This window comes from Lineus longissimus, chromosome 1 (assembly GCF_910592395.1).
Source record: "Lineus longissimus chromosome 1, tnLinLong1.2, whole genome shotgun sequence".
Taxonomy (NCBI): domain Eukaryota; kingdom Metazoa; phylum Nemertea; class Pilidiophora; order Heteronemertea; family Lineidae; genus Lineus; species Lineus longissimus.
In genome coordinates, this window is record NC_088308.1 from 24,523,381 (window position 1) to 24,550,933 (window position 27,553).

Below are 27,553 nucleotides of genomic sequence, written 5' to 3' on the forward strand. Positions count from 1 at the left end.
TAGAGACTAAGTTGTGACATTGTCTTCACGGCCAAGACAGAATGGACATACAAAGATGAAATGCGAATCAATGAGAAGACTCATAGCCTTATATACTAGAAATTCTTCCTAATGGACATGAGGACGATCTTCCCCAGGGAACATGATGACCTCCTCTACAATATTGTGCACAATACTTGAAGACAATTTCCTCTGAAACAGAATCTTCTCCATCATGGACATGAGGACAATCTCCTCAAAGGGGAATCATTCGAGGCAACTGTCTCCAACAGATAGGAGGACAGTCACATCCAAGGGGAATTCTCCCTCAAGGTACATTTCCAACAGACAAGAGGACAGTCTCCCCCAAGTGAGAGCATGCTGCCCTTCCCTGCAATTTCAAAACTTTTATCAAATACAGGGGGATCAAGGCACTGTCTAAATGATATGAATAAAACTGGAAAGCTCCATCTAAAAATAACCACAATTTATTTCATTCAATATTTACACTAGTTAATGTAAATTAGCAGTTTCAAATTAAATACTTTTACTGGTTTCTCAAGAAAAAGAAGAAACCTATGTTCTAAATCTACATAAATATATTATTTAAATGGACCTATATTTTCATTAGGATCACTTCATTGCTTGTCATGTAAAACAAGAACAGTACATTCTAATGGCGGTGAAAAATCTCAGTGATTTATCCTGACAACTTTCAATGCACACAGGTCACCTAATATGGTGGAACCTCCAACAAGGACACCCCTGTGACTACAAAATGCTGTCCTCAATAGTGAGGCCTCCTGATTAAAGGGGACAATTTGAATGGAAATTACCAATATGGGACCAAAAACACTGGTGTCTGCTAAGGGAGGTACTACTGTCTCTGGTACCATGTAATCTCTACCCCTAATGATCAGATGAGTGCAATGAAATTCAACATGCTGTCCAGATGTGACAAGAATGCAGCACCAGCAGCACAAGTTTCATGATGGAACTATAAAGATTACAGGCCAACATCCAGCAGAAAATTAAACCTAAGCCGACCCCAACCGGTTCAGCCGTTTTCACTTATACTTTTCTCTATGCAGGGCACACTTGGTAGAGTATTTTTTATAGAATGGCTACTGTCTGATCCGATAAAAGCCAAATTATCCACACCATCTGGATTTTCTGGAGATTTCTCACAATGAACCTCCACGTTGCATGTCACCATGTTCTCATCAGGAATACGTGGATGTGACTTTTCTAACTTGGGTTCTGTGATGAGGAGGGCCGGTGCCACTTCCAATGAAAGAGGATAACAAAATGGCCTACAAGGACTACGAGGTACCAAAGTCAGGTCCCTTGGATTGGAGGCCCGCCTTAGCCTACAGGGACTATGCGGTTCCAAAATCAAGTCATTTGGATTTGAGGCTCGCCTTGTCCTTGAAGAGCTATGAGGTTCCCCAGTAAAGTCCCTCGGATTTGAAGCCCGTCTTGGCCTAGCACGATTATGGATGGGCAAGGCCAAAGATTGTTTTTCTCTCTCAATAACCAAGTGGGCTATATCCTTATTGATGAATTCCTTGTTGTGTTTCGATGTTGGATGGTTCTTGTCTTCTTTTGATGCTTCTTCTGTGAAAGAGGACACAAGAATTTGAATGCATGTTGAGCAGATTAATGGCTTTCATAACTTTCATCACCAAGCACAAACGTACAAAGAGTCCAAGAAACTGGAGATGGATACAACAATTGGTTAAGTTAGGAACAATTTTGTCGCTGTCAATCACCACTGGCTTTCCAGTCTTCAGGCACAACCAAGGAAGAGACGCCTAAAATATACATGCAGATACTGGCCCTTGCGTTGAAGATTGTGTCAAATCTCACAATATTCATTATTTTGATTCATCAACCTACCCAGTGGTGGTGAGTTTTCCTTTCCCTCATTTCGTTCCAGATGATGATTGTCTTCAGACACAGGTGTGGAATCCTCGTCCGAACAGCAGAGACCTCGTGGAAGACTTACAGACAGATTGTCCATTTCTCTCTGAAATGGAACACATCATAAAGGGTCAAGAGGTTCAGTCATACTTGCATCGCACAATATTAGGTCTTTAGATAGTCGTAAGTCATTATTAGTTTAGTTTTTACCTCTAAAGGAAAGACACACTGTTTTCATAATGAACACATCTTTGAACCCTCATCTAGACTTTTCCACAACTATGTCACTGTGTCACGAACTTACATGAATATTGGACTCGAATACTGACGAATCATCAGCCTCCTCTTCAGCATCCTCACTACTATCACTACAATCATCGGACATGAGACTCTGCATCAGATTCAGGTGATTCTCATCATGAAACTCCATCTTTTTAGCCAAAGGATTCACTTTATTCGCCCTGGCTGCTTTCTTCTTCTTGCCTCTGGCGCGTAAAATTTCAGCTATTTTGGAATCTGGTTCCAGAATCTGAAGAGGGAAATTTGCCAAATCATGACCTATTCAATCTTAGCTGCAAATTTCAAAACGGTCCTATTGTAAAAGTAATGCTTCTAAAGTCATGATTCTGTCCTTGCCATCAATGTAGGTGCCAAGAAGATTTTACAATAGATAAAAAGTTTGTGAGCAGTTTTTGATGACAAAGGTTTTACCACAGGGCAGGCAGTGAAATGTTTGACATTTGTTGGCCTACTTTGTGTCATTCACAGTCTAGGCCTACTTACCTTGATAACAGTATGCACCATTTTAGGGGTTGGGGTTCGACTTTTTATAATCTCTTCGGATTGTGCTTTGAAAAGTTCTTGTTGTTCTATTTTCTTATTTTCTGACAGCAGTTTTCTGGAAAAGGTGAAAAATGGCAAAGCCTGTAACTTCAGGCCACCACAGGTAACTTGATGGCAATTTCAGAAGTGGTACTGGAATAGACTTGGGTCATACTGATGTCTCCCTTCTAGTATACAGAGTGTCCTGGCAGAGGTGACCTGTCCAACTCGATGAGTTAACTTTTATTGACATCTGAGCCAGCTACTAATGAACTCGACTTACTTTGCTCTCTTCTTGAGCATGGCTTGAGCAGTTGGATAATCTCTCATAGCTTCCTCGAAGTCCACCTTGGACAAGGTGAACAAATTTGAGAAGCCCTTGGATCTCACGTCAGCAGTACGTCTGTTACCTCCTACCATGGAGAGTAAACTGGAATAAGACAGTTGACTATGTTCAAGGGGGACTAAAGGTCGGAGTTGACTAATGTATCCATGATATTTATTGTTTTTTATAATAATTGTCAGGTGCTTTGATTTTGACACATTACTGATTTACTTCAAATCAATGTGCATAAAATAACTGAATATTCTGTTGTGAAAATGATATCAGTACTTTCGCATTGCTCCAATTATAAGCTTATAACAATGTTCATGAGGAGAGATTGTCATTGATAGTAAACTTAATGAACCATGAACTACACCGTCTGAATCTGATATCACTACCTCTTCGAGGCACAGCTTTTGATGAACTTGGATTGAGGCAAGATGGTGTTACCTTATTTCACCAAATACACTTCCTTCATGTAACGTAGCATAGATAATATCATCGTTGAGGCCACCGACCACTTGGACTTGACCACTCATCACAATGTACATCTCCGTACCGACCTCACCCTGCAGGTAATGAAGCTAATTTGAGATGCGACATGCATAGTATCAATGGTTTGATCTTTGGAGCCATGATCCAGACCAAGATTAAGTGTGCAGAAGCAGATCAGTAGAACCTCTCTATTAAGGACACATCTGAGACTGTCTGAATTCTTGAAGATACGGGGTAGGTCCCTATTAGAATAGGCATGTTTCCTCATGTTAATACTTACCTTTCTACAAATATAATCACCGGGAAGATATAACACAGGCTTTAGTTTTAGGATCAGGTCATACAGCAGGTTCTTGTCACAGTCTTGAAACAGCATGACTTTAGAAAGTGTGCCAAAATGAACATTGATTGCAAGGTCGGTCTTCATTTTGTTGGGCAGGGCTTCAATTAAACTGTTCTCATCTGGAATAAGATTGGAAAGGACCACTGGTAATCAACACTTTTCTTGTAACTTGGGCAAAGAGCTTCACCTTGATTGACACATCTTTTGAATGAGAAGTAGACTAAGATTAGTTACTGCAAAGCTTCCAGCTACTACCAGGTTACTGAGACATAGTGCTAATATTTTGAAAAAGAGTTCTCCGAATGGGATGATTCCTCACACAATTCTCTTTAAAATAATGATCTACATGTATGACAATCTCTTGAGGATATAAACTGAAATATGAACTTCAGATTACATCTCTCCCTTACTTTTAATACTTACCCAGTGTTTTCTGTTGGTCCCAGTTGTAGTTGAACCACATCCTGACACGACCCTGCAATTCTTTAGGAAGATTGAGTGACTGCATGTACCAGAGTGTGATGTCCATAGTCTTACGATAGTTTGATTTGACAGCACCAGCAGCTTCAAATATGTCTCGAATCTGAAAACAAGTGCATTTTGAGGAAAGCTTTCAAAAAAAGTATCAATTCTCCAAAAGTATCATCAATACTAGGTCACCTCATAGGTTCCATCAGAAAGTCGTCATTGAGAGCTTTTCAATGAATGGTCATGTTGATGTGTTTGCTGATTTAATTTTTTGGACAAATTTGTATCTTACAAGCAACAGATGCCATCATTAGTCCTAAAAAAATAAGGAAAAAAGCCAATGCGCGACTTACCTGACCAATAAGCAGTGCAAAGACAAATACCCCTGACAACCAGTAGACAGTCATGAACATGTATTCAAGGTCGTTGGTGGGAATGGGGTTCTTGCCAATAGAGGTGGCAGTCTTGGTGGCTATGTAGAAGCATCGGACATAACTGCAAAGAGAGAGAAAGAACTCCTAGTAACATGAAGTAACAGTCATCTCCTCTACGAGTTGCATGTCACATCAAAGAGCATCAGCCAGTAAAAGATCTTTTAAAAGATTGAAAAGTATACCAAAAAGTCATGGTTTTGTTTTTTGTGTTAGTTCGATGTATTCAGACTAGATATGATTCTGATTTCACTGTTCAAATCACTTACGCAGTAACTTTAAGGAATTTCTCTGGGCTGTACGTCCAGTTTGTGCTGAACTTCTCATAGGACGATATCCAGAAATATCCACACGCTTCCACATGGATTAGGTAAATCATGTAGGTCATAGTTTTCAATATCCTAAAATCAATCAAAATCAATGATAAATTTAGGCAGGACGGCAAATGGTAAATGGCAAAAGGATTGATGCAGGCAAGGGCAGGCAACAAAGCAATTTTGGCTGCACCTCAGTTACACTGACAACTATCCACCCCTCCCCCTCTCTGTAATACATCAGCAAATGAAGGGAACTTCAGGACCCCCCCCCCCCCCCCAGCTATCGATGTTCACTAATCAGACATCTCTAATCAGGAAATGACTTAACAGACATATCTAATCGAGAAATGTGTTGACCTATTGGTATAATCTGGACAGCATCTGCTATCGACAGCAGATTCTTCAGCGGTCTCAGAAATGTCACGCAATCTTCCAGAGGAATGACATGCAGTCATAAGTCATATATAGGAATCAATCAATCGACGGTTCACTGATTCCCATTCACGAGGATATTTCTGCGCCTGATTGACAATTTGCTCTCCAGTCATCCATGAGAGGAACCAGACTCTAATTAGGTCCTAGCCTACCTTATTGCATGTCCCGACTTGGCGGCTTGGTCGAATCGCTCGTAGAATTCCCAGAATGTCGGGATCTGAAAATGGACATGTAGACTGATAAGGAATGCATATTCCTAATGCCATGATGTGATCACACTGCGGCCAATCATGTTTGAACTACATCTCTCATCATAATACCAATAAAACTCAATGTTGTCAACTTAATTTGACAACCGTTTCTGATTAGATTTACAGATTAGATTTACCCACCAGGAAGTTTTGATGACCAGTACAGAAGATCTTTTTGATGATTTTCTAAAAGCAAACAGATCTCAAACAATTCGAACAAAAGCAAGATGGAGCCCAGTCCCAATCCAATTTTGCACTTAAAAGATTTATGGAGGAATGTCTACCAATCTCTATCCACACTAACTATACAATCTCTGTCAAAACCAATCATGAAGATAGACGAATGCATTTAATCTCGTTATGAAATATAAGTAGAAATGATACCTCTGTTTTGAAAAGTGACCATAGCAAATGTAATAGATCTGTAGCAGTTTGATACTGGAACGATATTTCACTATCATTTAGAAATGGACCTATTAGCATCAGAACAAAAGCTTATTTGCATGCTTACTTTGAATAGCCTTGGAATCCTGACGAGGGACGTATAATTTATCGAAGGCATGAGGTATAGTAGGTCCAGCGGCATCAGACTCAGCAAGTCAATCTGTAAAGAAAAGATGTGGTGAGATTTGTCAAGGAGATGCATCGCGCTCCTGGCTTGGTTGCATTACCATGATAACAAACCAATTAGTTGATTCTGTTAATTATGGAAAACTAGCGTCTCAGTCTCAGTAGCAAACACGCTCATGACAAGTGACAAATGACCAAAAGACTAGTGACAAGTGACAAAGAGAATCCTGTATAAACCAAGCCTACAAGATAACCACATTTATATCAACATTTATTACACATTAAGCTGAGGCAAATAAGGGTGTCTACACAATGAAGTTCATCAAGGAACACCATGATGACATCACTGTCTCTTGCAATCCTTGACAATTGGGGGAAATAAATTCATTCAATAAAGACACCTCACACCAGCAAACCAGATCTCGCCATTGGGTCTTTATCAATTTGCTTCAGCGGTAATTCAATTTGATTCCAATTTCTCGTCACATCAAACTTTTTTTAATGAAATGAGATCACCCCCTTCCCGTCATTGTATGCTACTTACTCTAAAGTTGCTGCTCATTTATCAAGCCAAGAGGGATTTTCAATACAACGGAAGAGATTCTGAGAGGACAAAAGTGATATCTCTAGCTTACAGGCCACTAATTATGGTCCCTGGAAGATGTGATATAGATATGGTTGTATTGGTTCACCACGGTCGAGGAAGACTCTGAGACCATTAATTTATTGGACAGCAAAGAGCTTCGTCATTTGGCAGGCAGTATGATTGATGCATACCAGTAATTAAAGGCAGGGTCTCTCATCCATGCGGTCACTATAAATCTTACCTTAAAAGTGAATTTCTTGAAATAGTTTTGCCTCATAGCTTGAGGGTCATGCTGAAAAGTATTGATACATAATCACAAGGCGTCTTCAGTCCTAAAAACAGACGCCTATAAGCATTTTTTTTCTTCTTATCCAGGAAAACAGCCACAGGTTTACCTTTTCTGGCTATACAAATAACATCTACTTGTGAAGCCTGTCTGTTGAGCGACTGCAAAAAGAGCATCACTCGCCTCAAGTGCCTTCTCCATAATGGTCACATTTTTGTCCCAAGAACCGCTTTCACTCTATTAGCTCCAGCAGATTTCTCATTACCAGAGACAGGTAACTGCATCCGTATCATCCGTAGTTAATAGCAGCAATCACAGAAATCTTATCAGAAAGTAAACGAAATCACTTACCACGAATATCCCATCACGGATAAATACCAATCGCGATTCAAACAAGACGATATCAAGAACGTAGATGAAATCAGCTATGTAATCACATAGTAACCAATATCTGATATGTTCGGGTTTCTGTACGAGTTCCTTGAAGGCAAAGCGTAATGGAATCACCCAGGCATTGTACATGAATGCTAGGACTACGATGAAGAGCCAGCCTATGTACAGCTTGCCTGAAAAGAAAGAGAAACCAGGAGATATCAGTCAATATCTCACTTTTGAAATGAATCATCCCAAAGCCTTCATTCAAAAGCATTGCCAACTGGTATCGATTAGGCAAACCATCCGAGCATGCCAAGAAATTCACTTTGCCTAAAAATGTAACCGCATCAACAAATAGAGTAATCACTTTTAAGACAAATGAAATTATGTCCAACGGATAAACAAATTTCACTTTCCTCTGGTAACACCAATTTACAGATAAGAAAATCAGTTGGACCAACATTCTCGAAGTAAGCTAAAAACTTTGTCAAGACTATTGAATGACTATGTTTGCACTGACATAATGTGGTTGTACTTTTCCCCTCATCGAAACAACACCGACTTACTTTGTGGATCGATTGCTCGTGGAAAGGTAAATTTTTCTATCCAAGCTGGGCACTTAACCTTACAGTTATTGATGCCAACATAGTGGATGTCATCGTCTAGTGCATTAATACTGGAAGACCCGGAGAAGGAGCTGTGACGTTTTGGTCCCGGAGAAATTGATGGAGAACCATTAGGTGCACCTGAAAAATATGAATTAGGTTATATGTAACATGTGTAATATACTCGCCCACTATGTTCTTGGAGAAGATAGAAATACACAGGGAATGTAGCTTTCACTCTGAATGCCCATATAGAGATCACTGCAAAAAGAAAACGAAATTTGTATAAGCTTCAAGACTATTACGATTTCTGTGAAAGTGACACATATATCTTGCTGTTTGGAGTCCACTCGCAGGCTATTCATCAGCAATTGGGTGTCAATGAGTTGTTGGGCTCTCGATCCAAACATTTGACGGCATACAGCTAGCTGATATCACTACTTTGTAGCTGTTTACATACTCTTCTTGGCACAATATGATAACCACTATCTTCACCTAATCTGTCACTTACCAATTCAGAAATAATACAACAGAGACAATAGCGTACCACCAACCACTCATCACCATATTTTATTATTTGCTGCATATATTTGGTTTCTATGACAAAGCGGTGATCTTTGGCAGCAGAACACACCTTGGTAATAGGAGTAATATCATAATGTTACTGCAGAGGATTCACTCTAGAAGCCTGTTATCTGTAAGTAGTATCAATTTAGACAATGCTATTCACTCTAACAATAAGATGGTGATGGAGAAACCATAAATACAGTAATCCCATCTCGAAGTTGAAATCATACTGTGAAACGTAATTATTTCTGCCGATTTATTTTGCGATTTCCTTTTTGAAAACGAAAATAGGCAGGGACACCACTCTATTAAATACAGCATTCGCCAGTCCTTAATAGAGCAATCCTACAATATTCCCCTTGGGCATAATCCGTATTGCATATGATTTATAAATGTTATGACTAAATAGTTAATAGGAAGTAAATAATTGCCGTGTTTAGCGATCAAGTGGACAATATGGTAGGGTAATTAATGTCCCGGCCGTCATGTCCATGGTCAATATATCTGACATTGTGGCAAAAACAGACAAGCTAAACAAGGACTGTGTTACTGAATACTTTGAAATATTTTTAGGCATGGTAGGGTAATGAAATGATAGGTCCTTTAACACTCGTTGCCACATTATGATAGCATTTTGCCATCATTTACTCCGGGCCATTTCCATCAACAAGCAACCATTAAGCAACATATAAGACATTTCTCTGTACAGCGTCTGTCCCCCTCCTAGTAAATAAGGATGCAGTACTGCCAGACACTCCATCAACTACTCTTGAGACAACTTGACAAATCGGGTTGAACCCAATCTCGTATCTCTTTCTGCAGACAACAATTTTAATCAATCATGAAAGATGCGGATATGACACAGACACTTTAATCGGAATGGGAGAAAAAGAATCTACATTTTACATTCATCAACAGCTTTCTTGAGACAGAGAGTGCTTTTCTTGTCTAATAATCATCATCCACTCTCAGTGATACTTGGTTCTTAAACCAATAGTTCTCAGCTCAGAGTCATCGCTCGCTGCTAGTTTCTGCCTGAGGCAACAAGTGGCTTTCCTTTCTCATAATCATCAGCACATCCACCAAGCTGTTCTCTGACGTGATCATCTTTCCTTACAAAGCAGCTTGGTTCTCTAACCACTAGTTTCTAGCTCAATCATCGGTTCACCTTAAGGCAAGAAACGGTTTCCTTGTATCATAATCATCAGCACCTGCAGCTGTTTTCTGACCATCTGCTTGATCTAATACCACGAACACTGAGGGCATATGGATTCATGGTTTGACTTTATCTATGTCGTAGACAGACCCTAACAGAAAGTACAATTTTGGCCACATTTCTCCCAATTGTAAGGGCAATAGGTTCGCTGGTGGATACACCACTTTTTGCTATCTTTTGTCCACTATTTGCAGCACTGTAAAACATGTTTTTGGCAACATCTGGGAAAGCAGGCTGCAAGAAAATACAACTCTAGTGATAAAGACCATGCCTTGATATGACAACTGATGAAATATATAGAATATCACAAAAGTGATCCTCTGACTCATATATCGTATCCACAGACAGTGGGTAACGGCCTATTTTAGTCAACTAACCAACCTCTATCACGTTTGATATTTATGACCCGATCCTTTTCACATGACATGGCAATTGCCCATAATAGATTCTCAAAGACAACCTTATCAAACATTAAAGCACATCTCTTCACAGGAGACGTCATGAACAGAATCAGTTTTTGTAAAATACAGACGTTCCTTCACCTTTTACATTTGGCCAGAAAGCAAAGCTTGGTAATCGTCATAACAATAGACAAGAAACACGCTGGTACGAAATATCGTCAAAAATTAGGCGAACTTCCTAAGAACAATCAACTATAAAGAGAACAGAGAGAGAAAATGCTTTGATCATTCGACAGAAAGCGTTGTCCGTCAATAATGCTTAAAGATCCATTGATTGTGGGATACAGGTCTTCTCTCTCAGAGACAGGTGAAAAACGTGAGCAATCAGAGGAACACCATTTGCGACACAATGACGAAGGTGTCACCCAATACAAAGCCTTTTGAAGGACATAGGTTTATGGCGTATCAAGCAGAAGGCATCCGGTGGGATTTATATTAAGCAAAGAGTTGTAACAGAGTGATTGGCGTATGCTTACAGCACATAGCACAATGTACTGTGCAGCCTAGACCCACAGCAGCAAGACTTTTTTTAGCCACTCGAATTCAACAAGTCAACAGTCAAGGGAGAGTAAATTGAGCTATTGAGCTAGCATTACCAAGAAACAACCTCCAAGACTGATCTTTGAAGTCTAGCTTATTTGATGATCCAAACAATTTAATCCAGAATACCTGGGTTTTTTTCAGCAGAACCAGCATTGTGCTTGCATTTTCATCTATCATTTTCCAACCAGAGTCAGAATCCCAGATAAATAGATTAACAGCTCCTTTATCATGAGATGGACACAGCCATTTTGTTCTCAACCCAAAACATGCAAACACGTAACCCCTGACGTTTTTTGCCCTTTTCACATCAAAGAAGGTCTTTGACACCAGTTACTGATATTCTTTGTTGATAATTCATTTGAGCTTTTTCTGGATGTTCTCTTGAAGAAAAAGGAAGACAAGAAAGAACCATTTTTCAATTATGGCAGCATCATCTTCTTCATGCCAGAGATATGTCTTATGTTTTGATGCACTACAAGTAGTATAGGAAAGTTCTCTTATTACTTCGAACAGGGTAAAACAGCAATTAGAACTCAAAGCACCTATCGATTCTGAAAGCAAATTTCTAAACTGACTTTTGACCTGGAAAGTTTAGAAAGCCTTACTAAGGCCTTTATAAAAGGACACTATATTTGGCTAATCAGGGTCTTATCTTCTTGGCACACAGCTCAGCCAACTGTCAGCAACTGCAATATCGTGTTTTTACAATGACAGTGACAAAACTGTCAGTTGTTAAGTCCTCCACTCCGCAACTAACCCATAGCTGTCATGGAATGCCTTTGTGACAGTAAATTCTATTTCCTTCATATCATAAATACCGAGGAATATCAATTCCCCTTACATGGTTCACCAGATTCCTAACACGCTAGATTTATTCCACAATCAAAATTTCATCAATCTTTCCAACGAATAAAATTGATTTTTGTCGCATAAAACATGATTTATTCAGTTTGATTCAACAGCTATTATATCAGCTGCCTGTCCAAAAAAATGAAATAGTTAGTTCATGGCAGTTCCTCTATCAGTCAATAAATTATGAGAGTGATGCAAAAAAACTTTACTAGTTTAATTACTTTCAGTTACAACAGCTAAAAGCTGCATTAATCAACCTGAGGGACAACAGCTGGTAAGTTCCTGCAACATTAATTGAAAGAATATAATGGTACGCTGAAGAAAACTGACAGAGCAATATAGCCATATTTTGGAAACACACCGTCTAATTTCAAGTCAATTTCCATCTAAAATCAATATTGCTTGTCCCCTTGAAATCTGTTCGAAAATGTTACACTGACCTTTCATCACCATGCACATATCTCCATTCTCACACTTTGCACCATCTAATATTCTTCTTGGTAAATACACTTAACACTCATTAGATATCAAATTTATCCCCATACCATCATTCCCTTTGCTCATTATGTAGTTGACTGCATGAGTAACAGTTTTGTGCCAGAATGGTTCAAAAGCAAAGAAAATTAGCTAGAAATCTGGGAAAATGGGTAAACACATACTCTGTCAATTTCTTTGTGGATGATCAGAAAAGATAAAAGATCGGTTTATATAAATTTCATCATCTCATATAGTATACAGGTTGCACAACACTATGTTAAAGCAAGTTCAGGCTTCAGCGTCAATCAATCTGCTCAAAGGATGAGGTATTCTGTGTGCAACTTTAAAAAATTGACAAAATATCCCATTAATGCTTTTGAACAGAACGAGACATTTATCACAATACATCAGATTTATAAAACGCAAAAGACCTGTGAATCTTCCTGTAGGGTCTACACCCACACCATAATCAAGAAAGCAATTTCTAGCAATTTTGAAATTTCAGCTGGGCAACTGGAATAGGCGACCGGTGAAGTTTCAAGAAGAAAATAATTGATAACCCTTGAGTCTAAAAGTGTTCAATTACTGGTAATCTTACCTTTTTTAGCAACACACGTAACAACGGTGTCTCCTTTGACTTTCAGAATGACTCCTTTCATTGTGAGGCCTGTTAGTGTCATGAGAGTCCGCCAACCATGGTCTGCAGAATCCATAGCAATGGACGACAAAATAACCAATAATCCAAGCAAATTATGTTTGAACACGCAGGTTTTATAATCCAGTTCTCACAGCAGACGTGTGTTCAGTTTGACTCCGACCACGTTTAGAATCCATGTTGACATATTGCATTAAGAGCTTTCATACATGATTCCATAACAAACCATCATTTAAGGTCAATTAAGTAGCAATCAGAATTTATTGATATTTGATACTGTCCTGATAGTTCGGTCAACTGCAATCATCATGTTGCGTAACCCATATGTCATACAACTGGAAATACAGTACTCTTTTTAAGTATTTGTGGAGGCTAGCTATATATCACCACACACCAGAACTATCACAATTTCCATTTGATACTTTTTGTGCACATGGAAGGGTCTAGATGGACGTTTCAATGTTTCTAGAAGAGAAAACAAGAAAGTATTCCTTTGATTCAAAGGGTTACACTGCAATTTTATAATGAGTATCCAACGACACCCATTTCCTATATGGCTAGAAAGCAATCTTGAAATTGAAAGTAAGCTGAGATATTCAAGAGTTTATCACCAACTTTACCTAGCCATCCATCACATTTCAGAACTTTATAAACATGATCATCAATGAGATGAGACACTTTACATCGGAAATTGCTTTGAGTTTGAGACCATCCCTGTCACATACCTTCACCCAGAGATTATACTCTCTGTGTTTACCTTCAATCAGCTGAATCCTGCAAGACCGGGTTTACATAAGATTCATGCTGTCACGTGTCACCAGCCGTTCCATGACCTGAGATGACATAAAATGATGCTGAAAAGACATGCATAAATCCTTTTGTAGCCCTCTCTGTTGAAATGGCTGGATTGTTTAACAAGTTGCTGTTGACAAGACAGTGGAAGTGACGAGTGCATGTGAAAATGTGAACTTGATGTCAACACTAAAGGGGACCATATGTACGTTCTTCAACGAGATTGACCTGTTCAATATCCAATATTTCTTTCATAGCCAAGTTTTTTGAGAATTGTCAGAAATCGACGAGAATGGCTGGAGTGAAGCTAGGACATTTGATAGCAAGCCAATCCAAACATGTCATTCCGATGCAAAATTCTTGTTAAAAACTATCTGTAAACAGGAGACAGCAAAAAGTACTCCTGGTCTATTTGGCTGCTTCTCCAATGACTAAGATACAAATAATGATGTTTGTAGAGCGAGGGCTGCAATAGAGGTCAAGAATGTGACTTTCAACAGATCGCTTTCTCAACATTCTTCTACATCAAAAGACAGATTCAAGCCAGGTTTTCCCCCAGGCCAAACTACATGTATAGTGTCCTCATGGCAAATTTGTCGCTTGAAACATGGTATTCTATCAACAACTATGCAGATTTGATTTTACCATTGTCATGAATGTGCCAATCTAATCAGAGGACACAGTTTCCTGAGAATCCTCAAGGGGAGTACCTGACAATAGCTTCGAGATATGGATAACTTTATGAGCATAACTAATGTCAAGCCTTTATTCTTATAATCTCGAAATCAAATTAGTTCTCTTTATCACAAACCTCTGCCTTGGGCTTGGGTCATTACCTACAGTAACCTGTTGCTGTACAATTGAATAAAGTATATGTGTGCTACACTTCCGCTACACCGTCTGTAAGCCAAGTGATGACCATTTCAAGTCATAATGGACAGATACAAATACATGTACATGACCTGACCAAATATCCATAGGTGATATTAATATGGGGTTTTAGCCAAATATATCGCACTGTCCTTCACCCTTATCGATAATCTATTGGAGGAGCTTTCATGGGAATGTGAATGTAACAAGAGAATCACATCAACTGATTTATGGCTCAATGTGGCTCAATATTTCGACCAAGCCTTCTTGTCACTTCGGTTCTCGCAAAATTTGAGAAGATACAATTTTCCAAAGATTTAGTTTCTGATTATAGCAGAATAAGTGAGAATCTGGTTTAAATGAAGAGACAGCAGTAGGCTACATGGCACATTGGCCTTGGGATAGTCTGTGTAACCTTTTTATGAAAATTCATTTTGATACCTCTAACCTTCAAGCAGGCCTCATAAAATTTCTTCCGATAAGGTAGGTACCAAATGGGGCCATGCAAACTGCTTCTTTATTTCTTCAAATGTCAAAGACATCGTGATAAAGATGTCATCAAATTTACACCCGACAGTTAAGATATAGATATATAATCTGTTATCATTAACGTGACACAGCCTTCCTACCCTTTTGTTCACTTTTGCTCGAAACGGATGTGACTTTTGGTTGAAGCTGATGGGTGCCAGAGAAGTTTGATTTATTCCCGGGGAAACCAGGAAATGAAGCCACCCTCTTGCATTAGTCAGTTCAAACTTTGGTCACCTCATCCAACATGTGGAGTCAATTCTTTCCTAATTCACCTGAAATGTTTTAAGCTGTGTGAATATCATTGAGGCTGCAATAAGGATGGCTTTCAACATTCAGTTGGCACTAATGGCCTGACTTTCATACAGAAAGCTAGACCATCACTGTCACGTGATGATTGGTTGATTGAAGTGTATTGGTTGGTTGACTGGTTGGTTGACTCTAGATCATATTCCTGTATTCCGATTGGTCAATAATTCTTGGTCTGTGATTGGTTGATTTATGATCTAGACCATAAACTGGGACTCCGGCCTGCTATAACTGTAAACCCTCCTCTAAATAAGGACCTATTCAAAGAGCGTGCCTCTAGTCCTTCCCCGTATTTCTCAAGATTTTGATTTACTTCTGCTTGACATCTGCAATGCATGATCAAATATCAAAAGAAGCAACTGGCTTCCAATCTTTCATGTCACCAATCTGTCCCTACAGCAATGTGTTTCATCAAGGTGCGGATATGAAACACACATTGTAATCATGTTTGTTGGGTGATCACCCTCTACTGATCTCTCATGGTTCATTCACTCCATTGTTTGATCAGGTTTCAAAAGAAGCAACTATGCCTCGGAATGGATCGTTCATGCCAATTAGATTCCTCAGATCTGTCCCTAAGCATTGAGCCTATAGTGGGGTTATTGCCCATCAAACTGTGTCATATACAAAGGGAGTTCCTACAGACCACTGTAAGTGATGAAAGCATCGTGACTATTCAAGCCGCTGTTGTACATTGTGCCGCTTTTGTACTTGAAGACTCTTACAAAAGGATGATGATCAAGTGAAAACAAGTCCAAAACAAGATGTATAAGAATAAATGAGGCATGTTGATGAGAGATACTTCCGGTTTCCCTCTGGCCACAGATCTCCCCCACCACCATAACACGAACTTTTAAGGAAGGAGAGAAGGAGCGGGAATAAGTATTAGCTGTCACAAACATGATTCTGTCTCAATTATTTGGCCTGAAATCACCCCAGACCACAGAGTCAACCCACAATTCCCCGAAGCAACTCAAACCTGACAGAACACAAGCTGCATCATTATCCTATTATCCAGATCGTTACCTCCGTGGTGCCATCGCAAAAAGAGACACCGGGAGAATTGGATCGCTCAAATGAACTTATCGCCGCATAATAATGCATGGTCAAGATAAAATTGGATTTTCATCGGAGGTTGAGTCAATGATCTTTGTATGCTAGAGATGCTGCCAAGTTTTTAGTTGACCGGTTCAAGTGACATGCGATGATCATAGTGTGATATTCTTGGTTAAGATGCATCACTTGACATTAGGGGTGATAGTGGGTGCCATAATGATGTTATGACAAGACAATCAGATGATCAAGTGATCTACAGTTTGAAGAGACTGGCTCGTACTGTCTATTGTTGCACACTTGCAACAGTTCTGTTCACAATTACCAACTGCAGAAATACAATGTAGCACTGAGCAACCGCAAAATCAGAAAGGTATAGAAAATGGCTCTTGAGGCACTGACTGGCATCTTTGACCCTGAAGACCGACTGCAAAGATGTCCTCCCCTCCCGACCCCAGGTGGTGTGTGTGTCTGGGAAGTAAGCTATTCAACAAGGCTTCACAAGATCAGGCTGACTGTTAATAACGGTAAATTAGCTCTGGATTGGTACATATATCAAGACTATTTTAGGAAACATCTCATATCCAATAGTCTGTAACATTCGTCATCAGCAAAAACTTAAAGGCCAGATGATGACAGTGAAAGGAGATAAACTTTCAGCTGACATAATTTTTACCTCACGTTGACTTGCAACTTCATTGACAACACAATCATGCCTGATCTTCTTTGGGCAAATCATCACCAATCATGCACCTTTCTTTTAATCATTATAACTGAAATAGTGGGCTCCTCAAAAATTCGTGGAACTGAATCACACTTTTTGTGCCAAAGCTTTGTCATCATCGCCACATCCGATAAACCAGTGAATAATAATGACAAAAAGAAGAAAAAATCATTAGTTGGTATGAGACTCTGAGCTGACCTTAACGACACCCACGGAAGACGTCACAGTCCACAAAAACACAGGAAAGTACCTCTCAAATAGGGAAATAGATGAGGAATTTACCCCTTTTTCTACCACTAGACACTGTGGGTAACAGAAACACCAGCAATGTGCTCCATGAGAAGTGTATTTTTGTACCAGTGTGGAGTTAGTATTTTTTTATGAATCACAGAAAGAGCAGACCGTCAACAAAAATATAATGAATATCCGGGATTTCTTTCTACTGAATATTGTATGAAGAGGTCACAATCCTATTCCATTGCCAATAACCTGGCAACAAAAAGCAGGAGAAGCAAAAATCCAAAACCAGTTGTGAATCATACATATAATTAACCAAAGAATCTGACCACTTGTTTTATCCTATTACCTTCACTGAATGAAGCAGAAAAGACCTATAGGCAGAAATCTCGCTTTTTCCAATAAACCATGGAGGTAACAAACTATGTCTATTCCTGATGAGTTGAGACAACACGTGGTAAGACCAGCCACCAGCCACTCACCGCACTACCAGCACACTCCACTGAATTTTCATACTGGTAATCCAATCATCGTGAACAACACCATTGTCAAGATCTATGTATGACAGTGAAAATCAAGGGAACATCGAACGGAAAAACCTCCCTACTTTCCTCAACTCTCAAGTCACTTTTTGGTTTTAGACTGAAAATGTATCCGATGATCTCCCGCTGAATATTCATACACCAACTGCATGCGACAACACTCTGATGATGAAATAAGTGTTGGACGAGGCATGATCAACAGAGTGGGATAATCCGTCCACAATCTTTGCTTTGCCAGCTTGGTTGTGGCGATATAATGATAGCGTTACGCCCAGAAGTGATATTGAAAGAACCACATTCTCAATCACAATTTGTACACTGCCACGGGTCAGATCTTTGACCGATCAGACATGACGAAATATTCTCCAACTACAAAGCTATAGAGATCGACTCAATCTGCTGTGGTTAATTAGTGTGAGCATGGTGTCGTGTGTTACAGGAGGGTTACTTTGGTAAGGATAATGAGTCCTTCCTCAGACAGAGCCACATGCTGACGGTAAAATTACTTCGGGAATGTGACAACATGTTTTCGCGTGCTCTCCTGCAGGGAGCTTGCGGCGTAAATACCTATGCACCGCTGATCAGAAGATGGATAACTCGGCATGTCATTTAATTTCGACAGAAATGTACATTATGGCGTTTTGAGGAATCTAACGTCAGGCTAGAAGATACTCTAATGGATAAACTGATGAAATCAAAGGACATCAAAGCCGGTAGCTTTTGTAACTGGAAAAAACACATTTGTAACAAAGAAAAGAACTCCGGCTGAAGTGTTAGATTAGAGTGACGATACTGGAAGGGTGATCAGGCACAGGAATAGGTCTACAATCGATAGCAAACCCTCTGAAATGGGAAACCCTGGGGATTCATGAATGCTATTTTTAAAAGGTCCGTTTATGTCAGAGAGCTGGTTGTCCAGCTTGCAGAGTAATAAAGACAGGTTTTGCAACACATGTATATAATATGACAATAGATCTTTGTCGTTTGTAAGTTGTTGTTTGAGCTCATCCCTAAAACCAAGGACCCTCATTCTGACTGAGGTGTATGAAATCATAGCATGATGCATCCTGCAGGCTAGCATGGAAAATGCACCAACAACATAATTAAAACAACAACTCACTACATAGTCGAGTATGTCACTCAGTTGGATGCCTTGAGCAAACTCGGCATCAAAATGTGAAAGAACCCTTTCAACCAACAGAATGTGACATTAACGGCAAAAAAAATGGAACCTTTATTCGTTCAAAAATTGAATTTCTCTATTAGGCAACTCATTATCAGAGAGGACGTGCAGCTACCACTTAGAATCATCTGCCGAAGTAATTTACGTCACTTGCAGCAAAGATTTAATTGGGGAAGTAATTCATTTAGGATCTTGGGTAGACAGTAAGGATATTTCTCCCCAGGTAAAATTATTTTCTTGGATGAAAAGCATGCCAATCAATGGTTGTTGGGCCTTCATGGCATCCCTCTTTAACTGTCATGGTTGTCCCCTGAATGTCCAGTAAAATGTTCTGCTAATAACATCCTTTAAAGGGTAAGTATCATTGATTATTTGGCATTTGGTCATGAATTTATTACTTTTTGTTAATTTTCACAATTTCCAAACTTGAAATGTGAATAAATTCCTTCATCAATCATCAATATTTACTAGCGTGTATTATATATTAGCGATTCTCTTCTGCATCTCACTCCACCTGGAAATTTCAATTATATGCTTTGATTGATTGATTATTCAATTGGCAGCCTGATAATCCTCCTAATGAGCTAATGGGAGGAAATGGACTGTAGTATAATCTGACTGCTGTACCATAATCCTCCTTCCAACACCATCAGTGTTGGCTGTGCTGGTGCTGCCCCTGGGAAAATAACATGAATCACACATGGCAACATCATCAACAGCAATAACGAAAGCAGAAATTTGGTTGATCATCGAAACGATAGATGGAGTTTGTGAAAACACTAGACGTTTCACACCAGCAGCATCATGTTCTGAACAGGGCAGATTAGAAAACTGTCATTTCCTTACTCAGCCATGAGCCAGTTACCACAGAACCACTGGATTTTGGGCTCAGGTATTTTTTTTAATTGGGGAAAAAAAGAGCATTTACCTGTGAATTTGTCAGCTTCACAACTTGGAGAGGATGGTGTGGGCGTCTGTCTTGTTTTCTCTTTGAAGTATTGCGTCCGACATGTAAACTTGCGATGGAGTTCCTTCAGCTTCTCACTCATTACACTACTAACTCCAGATAAACTACTGAAATAACCAAGAAAGACATTCAATGTTCGCTCATTGCTGTCAATGCTCTTCTTGTCCAATACAAATTCAAAGGTGATAAGGATTGACGAATACAAATTTGTCCTTTTTTGGATATTTGGGCTGGGGATAGACAAGTAAAGAAGTGATATGTGATGGACCTAATACTTACAGTGACCCACTGCCACTCAAGAATGACCCTGACGAGTCTCTCTTCTTGAGTCCCAGTAGCTCGCTCCATGTCGACTTGGTGCTGCTCACACTGCGGATACTAGGGCTAGGGATAGGTGAGTACGGAGGTGATATGGCAGATGGTGGCTGGACTGGTGGAATACTGTGCCCTCTTCTTGATGCCAGGCGACTTCCATTGCCTGAGCAGTCCACCCCTGCAAAATACAAGTAAGGTAGAATACTTAAACACGTCCCAGCACATACCAGCTACTGAAGTGGAAAAAGTAGATCTAAAAAGCTGTTGTCCTCTCCGCAGCTGCACATTGTTTAGGGGTCCATTCCTGAAATTGAATGTGATCGGGTTATTGCATCAATAGCTCATTGAGCCCAAGAAACGTTCCACTTTGGTCTAAGATAAGTAATGTCTTGTGGCTTCTTTAACCACAACTAATTCTTTATGAAACAGCTCCATTCCCCATCACTCCATTGACTGTCGAATGCTGAAGATTATAATTCACACAGTTGATATGAACCAAGGGACAATTTCTTGCCACTAAGTGTTATTGCAAACTAGACATAAAATTCAATAATAAATCTCATGTATGGAGAAATTGTGGTCTTATTGATCGACAAGAGGGTTTTCACATCTTGGGAAGCCAGGCATAAGATGGGATTCTTCAACATTGAGAAGACAGGTGGACTTGCAGAGAAGCCCAGCAAAAGATCTATAGTTGTTATTCACTGCAAAACTACAGGCAATGCAATATTTGAATGAAAAGAGCCACCAAAAATGTCCAGGATCTATTTCAATTGGTTGACTCAATACAAGCTGTTTTCAGACTCAGTGTAAGAGCTGGTGGTAGTAGATCACTAAATTGGTGAATCAACTGAAGATGATTGACAAAATATTTTTTTCTCATTTCTTCACTCAGGCTTATTTGCAGTCCCAGGATCTTAAGAGGAAAGGTGCATCACATAAGGAAATACAGCATTGAAAGGAAAGACTTGTTTGCATGTTCAAATGAAGTTCTTTCATGCTAGATAATTGGCACCCAACTATATACACACGAGATGGCAAAACAAATGCTCATCACAATCTATGAATTATGGAGCAGAGGCGTTTTCTCATGATAGAATAAACCTCCTGCAAGGCAAATCTACATAGCAAGCAGTCTAGCAGCATTTGCATAGGGCAATCAGATAACTGTATGCCGCAGGGATAGACATCCACAGAGAATGCCTTACATTTGTAACTCTTCCTTGCAAGAGCTAGATTAGAAATCAGAACCGATATACACGTATACTAAAGAAGCCACCCAGAATTCAGTCTTGCCTTTTTTACAGCAAAAAAGTTCTCATTCCAACCAGAAATTTGGACAGGAATCTTCTTGAATTGGCATTCTGTAGCATCCATACCCGCCACGACGACCACTAAAGAAGCGCTTGCTTATAAGGTTATTCATGAAGGAAATTTGACTGAGACCCTTCTTGAATTGGCAAACAGGCTCAACCAAGTTCATTAGGAGGTAGGTCTGACATCATATCTGCTTCCAGCGTGGTTTATGGGAAAGTCCTGCAATATTTCCGTTCCACCGAAACATGACATAATGACCATCACATGAATTGGGATCACCAACCCACTGTCCATCCAAATTGTCTATCCAGACAAAAACTTAGAAAGGCACTGACAAAACAAGGTCACATTTTACAGAACCTCATTACAAAGTCTTCCTGGAATTACTATGTATGACCACGACCATTACAACTGGTGCGGATATTACTATTCCATCTACATCGCTAACCCCAATTAGATAGGAGTCAACCCTAAATCCCCTACAACTAAAAAAGACATCGACGCATCGCATTCCACTCCTTTGACAGAAGATAGATGAGACGGCATGAGAGGATGGCTGGATTAATCAGGCGCTTTAACAATGCTGAGCCAGGATGCCAACTGAGGAGACTGAGGATGCCATAGGGTCAAGTAATGAAGGGCTATTACACAGCTAGGAGTCATGTTTCATTGGTTGGTCAGGTTGGGTGAAGTGTGATTTCAGTCTCTGTTTTCCCAAGTCCGGGCGGCCTCACCACTAATGACTGCTTCATAACACACATACCCACAGCAGATGGTCAATGGATACAGCCAATAGCTCGAAAAAAAGAAAGAGGCTATCCAAAATGCCAGACCATCATCACCTTAAAGATCAGAGATTACTATTCAATAAAGCAACTGTCAGTATTGGTAAAATTACCATCGATTTCTTCCCAAGATGTGTTGAGAGCTACACGTTTCTCTAAATCCCTAAAAGAGACGTGCCAATGTTCAATCAGAATTTTAATACCATGGAATTAGAGTTCGACATGTATGCTACATCAGGAAATAATCAAAGCACTTTCAAAAGACGTACAACCTAACAGGCTGCTTCCTTAAAGAAGAAGTCTTTTGAGATATGCTGAACCAGCACAATTGATAGTTACAGAGAACTTGTAAGGAAGGCAGTTCTTGGGTGTTTCAGAAAATGTGCAAAAACATTCCAACATTTGTTTAGGTTAGCCATAAAAAATATCCCAAGGCATGTCTTCAGCAATCCAATATATTCAAATCAGGATTCAAAGCAGCGCTCTGGGAGAGATAATGTTCATTAAACAGCATTTCAGAGGGATGTCCTGGGGATAGTTCATCCGCTCCAACACCTCGCTGAAGTGATCACACCATGTAATCAGTGTCCAGACAACCGACTCCTGCAGTGGCCAAGGAACACAAAGGTCTGACAGAATGTCTCCCCAAGCCCTTGACACGACCTTGTCAAGTTCTATGACATGAGCTGCGGCAGCCTGAGGGCCCTAATGGTCGTGAAGGGATAAGCAACCCCTGTATGCTCAATAATGGATAAGCGGGCTGCTAAGACAGATTTTGCTTGGAGCTAGGGGAATTCTTATCGCTTTTAGCAGTTAACCCTTAAAAGCCAAGTGGTAAGGAACGGAACAAATTAAAAAGGTCAACAGGGGAAATCCCTACAGGGTAACATGATTAACAGGAGGCCTAATTAATCAGTAAAATTTGCTGCCTTCAGTTGTTGTCCAAGGTGGATGGAGTTATCATGCTCCTCTCCTCACATATTTCTGTGGGCGCTTCAAGAGGTATACCAGGTATGTAAGCCAGCTGGATCAAAATTTGGGTTGGGTTCCATATTTGGATCACAAAGCTGAGCGAATGACTTTTCTGCACTTATGTGTTTAGCAGTGCCTGTAATACCTCAGATCCCCCAATTTACTACGAGACAACCCCTAAATCACCTTCATGCGCTGGATGTTTACCATAATCCTGGATCTCAGCGGAGTAATTAACGATATGGTACCAACACAGCGACACTGATTGATCTAAAACCTTCCTTAATGGCATTCAAATTGTTTTCACAGCTTTAACCGATGTGAGAACAGGAATGCTTTTAGCTGGATGTGAAATCGCTATCTGTTCGGATTTGTAACAGTTATTATTGATTCCATTAAAAATCGTTTTGATGTTTCCAGTGAAAAAATCTGCTATTGGCAAATTTGAGATGGTGGGTCTTGGGTCGAGTGAGCAGATCAGATGACGTCCTCATAAACTTCAAGGATCATGGTTTTGATGTTTTCTTCTCATAATCTAATCCTGTTTCGTGTATAAGACAAATCAAATTAGACTGCTCAATTTATTGTTACTTTTGTTTTCAAAAGCAATATTTGAGCAATTGATTTGGCAGACACTATAACTGAATAATGCAGACACACCGGGGCATTCACAAATTGAAAGTAAACAAGCTTGTATTTTTAGAGGTTCTTCATTATTTTCTTGTCACAATCTGTCATTATCCTCGTCTGTGAAAGATGATAGCCTACTCTACAATCTAAGCAGCACAAGTTAAGAATAATACAGAATGTCACATGCGACAACAATTGTGCTAATTACATCGAACGATTAGCCATATCGTGCTGAAGAAGAATAATTGATTTTCTGCCTGCCCTGTAAAGATTTGATCCAATCATGAATCACAGAACAGGACTGTCATGTAACTTCCAAAAATTACTTTCATTTGCTGTTGCTGTTTTCTAGAAAGACCATCAGGTTGGTAGGCAGAATGTCAATAAGAGAATATATAGTGCTAAGTGCCCAACTCCCATCCCCTTTGAGAGATGGCAGTAATGAATAAAAACCTTGACAATGCAACATTATTGTATGTGCTGCAGTCATTTAAGCTAAAAGGGCAAGCTTGACATCAACTAATCCCTCATGACCACTGAAGTGTAGTGGTTTGAGTGCTCAACTCTTGACTGAGAGGGAGGTCATGGGCTCGAACTCCATTTGAAAACCAGTACCTCGCCAAATTTGACAGTTGAGTAAATAGGTCTAATCTGATTTTGAGAAATATTTTTTAGAGTAAAGTGGAACAGAGGTAATCTTTCATTTATAACTTTTGTAATCTCCCACTACACGATTGTCCACTGAGGCATTTGACCAGAAGCCATACATTAGTCTGCGTTCAGAGAAATAAGACATTATCAGTCCAGCGCGGCAGTAAACAGGGGCCGATAGATCGATCATAGTGACATATGTATCAAATAAGCCTGGTCCCCACTTGGGTCAATAAATCATATGCAAGTCTCACGAAGCCATCATCAGAGCGTATAGTTGGAATTAATACAATAAAGCAGCGCTAACTTCATCAACTAGCTTGGAGATGAGATTGTGGATAGGATGTTACGTCCTGTTGGTAATAGTACGCTTGTGACGTTAGTTCCTAGGTGGTTTCAAACGCCAGTTGGACTATATTCAATCCACACCACAATAGTACATCTCTTAGAATACCATCACACTCACTGTCCCTGAAGGCAACAGCAAGTTATGTAACTTCATATGAATGCTCTTGATGATCATTGGAGCCATTGGAGTCAGAAGTGCTCTTATATTTATTTTTTCCTAATTGTGCCAAATAACCTGTTATCGGGCTCAGGCCAAGATAATGGTGCCCCGGTATGCCAAATAACCTATTATCAGGCTCAGGCCAAGATAAATGGTGCCCCGGTATACCAAATAACCTGTTATCGGGCTCAGGCCAAGATAAATGGTGCCCCGGTATGCCAAATAACCTATTATCAGGCTCAGGCCAAGATAAATGGTGCCCCGGTATACCAAATAACCTGTTATCTGGCTCAGGCCAAGATGAATGGTACCTCTTGTAATCTCATGCTATGACACTAGTTCAACAATGGGGTATCAGATTTAGACTGAGAGTGAGCAACACACTGTTTCAAAACATTCCAAATATCAGACGGAACTAAATCAACTTGTGCGCTGATTGGTATTCTGATCAGCTGTTTGATTCAGCTGATTTCATATGCATCAGTCGCGGAATTGAATTATGATTGACTGGCAACAGATGACATGATTAAAGGAGAGAAATCGCTGGCTGTCAGGCAATACCACCATGCTGATTTTGAGATAAAAGCAATGAACAGCGGTGGCTCCAAATATCAAAGACTAATATTCATGAAAGTATATGCTTATGGGGCTCCATGTATGACAAAATCAAAATCACACAGGAATTTTTCAACATTTTTGATGATAGTTGCTACCATGCCGCAAATGCCAATCATTTCTTAAGGGATCTCTCTTTTCAGAGACCTTCAAAAATGAAGTGGTAGTGATGACAATATCAGAATTTGAGTTATGTTTCCAAAACCTTATCATGCTGGACATCTGACATCCAAACATTGAAATTTTATCATTTCAAGAAATCAGGGGAGTTATCTTATCCCCTATGTGTACCCTTCTTGGCACTTCCAGACTCAAGATGACCAAATCATCACTTTGCAGTCCATTGATGACCAGCACTTTACTGCCTTATGTACTAGACCACCTTTGTCAGTGACTAATGGTCTAACCATGTAAATGGATATGGTATTAGATTGGCTCGGAGTATGAACACAGAAGTTGACGCCAGCACCAGACACAATACGAAATGTCCATCTGGACATAACATGTCAACTTCAACACTTTTTGTCCCCATTTCTGTCATGCTTCCAAATTCTATTCTAATCTCTTCCACAATTTCTCCTCTCCTCATAAAGGGTAAAGTGAGACTCTTCAGGCTGTGGGCCAACTATTTGTTACATATTCATCCAGGTTGGTGGCCTTGGTATAACTTTAAAGGTCTCTTCTGCATTGTGCTCTCTGGATATTTCAGCATAAATGTTTGTCAAAATTGCCCAGACAATATTGGCAGGCTCAAACTAGCCCCTGGCACTTTACCCTGTCCCATCCTTCCTTGACCATCCTCACACTCAGAATCCAAACCACCAATTAGCAATCTTACTGTCATACCAACATACAAGTAACCTGTACATGTAATGAGTAAAGCTGTAAATGGACATGGTTATGGATTTGCTCAAAGGATCTGGCCATCAACAGAAATCGACATGGCTGCCAGACTGCATCCGAAAACGCAAACAATCTTGGGGTTTTTCTTTTGTGTCACTGACAGCTCCCCTCCTGTATTCGAGTCAGTCAATAACTGGACTAGAAAGTGTCTTTATCTGCAATTCCTGCTCAAAGGACAACAATTGATCGCTAAAGCTGAAATAAAGGCAATCACACCCGTCTTTAGAATAATTTGACTGGTAGACGATGGCATTGTCTATCAGAAGCTGTGTTGAACGATATGGTATCGGATGATATATATATTTCACATCAATCTTTTTTGCCTGAAACTGGGTTTAAGAGCGAATACCTTTTGAAAAATAATGCAATTATTTTGCAGTACAATTCGTTAAAGAACATTGTACTATCTTGCTTGTCCATCAAGGTTAAAGGGAGACTATAGGCAGGAGCTATGTTGGCCAGATTAGTTACACAAAGTCCTAAATAGGTGTCACTAGATCTCACTGTACTTCAGCCATGCTTGTGAAAAGATTGTCACAAAGTCAAACCAGTACGAGTTTTCTACCTTTTTGCCACATCGTGATCAACAACTGAAAACCCTGCTTCTGTCTATTGGGCCCTTTAAGTCCCCTTCATGGTCAGAGTTTTGCATTATGAAGCAGATTGAAGC

At 39.8% G+C, this 27,553-nt stretch overlaps 1 protein-coding gene across 5 annotated transcripts in view; it reads right to left on the reverse strand.

The window, feature by feature from the left end:
* Positions 1 to 451: 451 nt before the first annotated feature.
* The window catches only part of LOC135493524 (cyclic nucleotide-gated cation channel beta-3-like), a 62,020-nt gene continuing 34,918 nt past the window's right edge, over positions 452 to 27,553 (reverse strand). For 3 of the 5 annotated variants that reach the window (XM_064780927.1, XM_064780917.1, XM_064780906.1), the window contains 17 exons: positions 20,467 to 20,680; positions 20,149 to 20,294; positions 8,173 to 8,352; positions 7,583 to 7,797; positions 7,187 to 7,237; positions 6,301 to 6,393; positions 5,691 to 5,755; positions 5,056 to 5,187; positions 4,709 to 4,850; positions 4,311 to 4,470; positions 3,825 to 4,006; positions 3,500 to 3,618; positions 3,008 to 3,154; positions 2,686 to 2,800; positions 2,207 to 2,431; positions 1,879 to 2,008; positions 452 to 1,596 (listed from right to left, as the gene is read on the reverse strand). In XM_064780927.1, coding sequence (XP_064636997.1) covers positions 1,037 to 1,596; positions 1,879 to 2,008; positions 2,207 to 2,431; positions 2,686 to 2,800; positions 3,008 to 3,154; positions 3,500 to 3,618; positions 3,825 to 4,006; positions 4,311 to 4,470; positions 4,709 to 4,850; positions 5,056 to 5,187; positions 5,691 to 5,755; positions 6,301 to 6,393; positions 7,187 to 7,237; positions 7,583 to 7,797; positions 8,173 to 8,352; positions 20,149 to 20,294; positions 20,467 to 20,680 — 2,876 coding nt within the window. In that variant the 3' untranslated portion in view covers positions 452 to 1,036. Of the gene's footprint in view, positions 1,597 to 1,878; positions 2,009 to 2,206; positions 2,432 to 2,685; positions 2,801 to 3,007; positions 3,155 to 3,499; positions 3,619 to 3,824; positions 4,007 to 4,310; positions 4,471 to 4,708; positions 4,851 to 5,055; positions 5,188 to 5,690; positions 5,756 to 6,300; positions 6,394 to 7,186; positions 7,238 to 7,582; positions 7,798 to 8,172; positions 8,353 to 12,925; positions 13,448 to 13,739; positions 14,117 to 18,102; positions 18,263 to 20,148; positions 20,295 to 20,466; positions 20,681 to 27,553 lie in introns of those variants that run through there. The other 2 variants (XM_064780940.1, XM_064780933.1) reach the window with 2 other exon arrangements.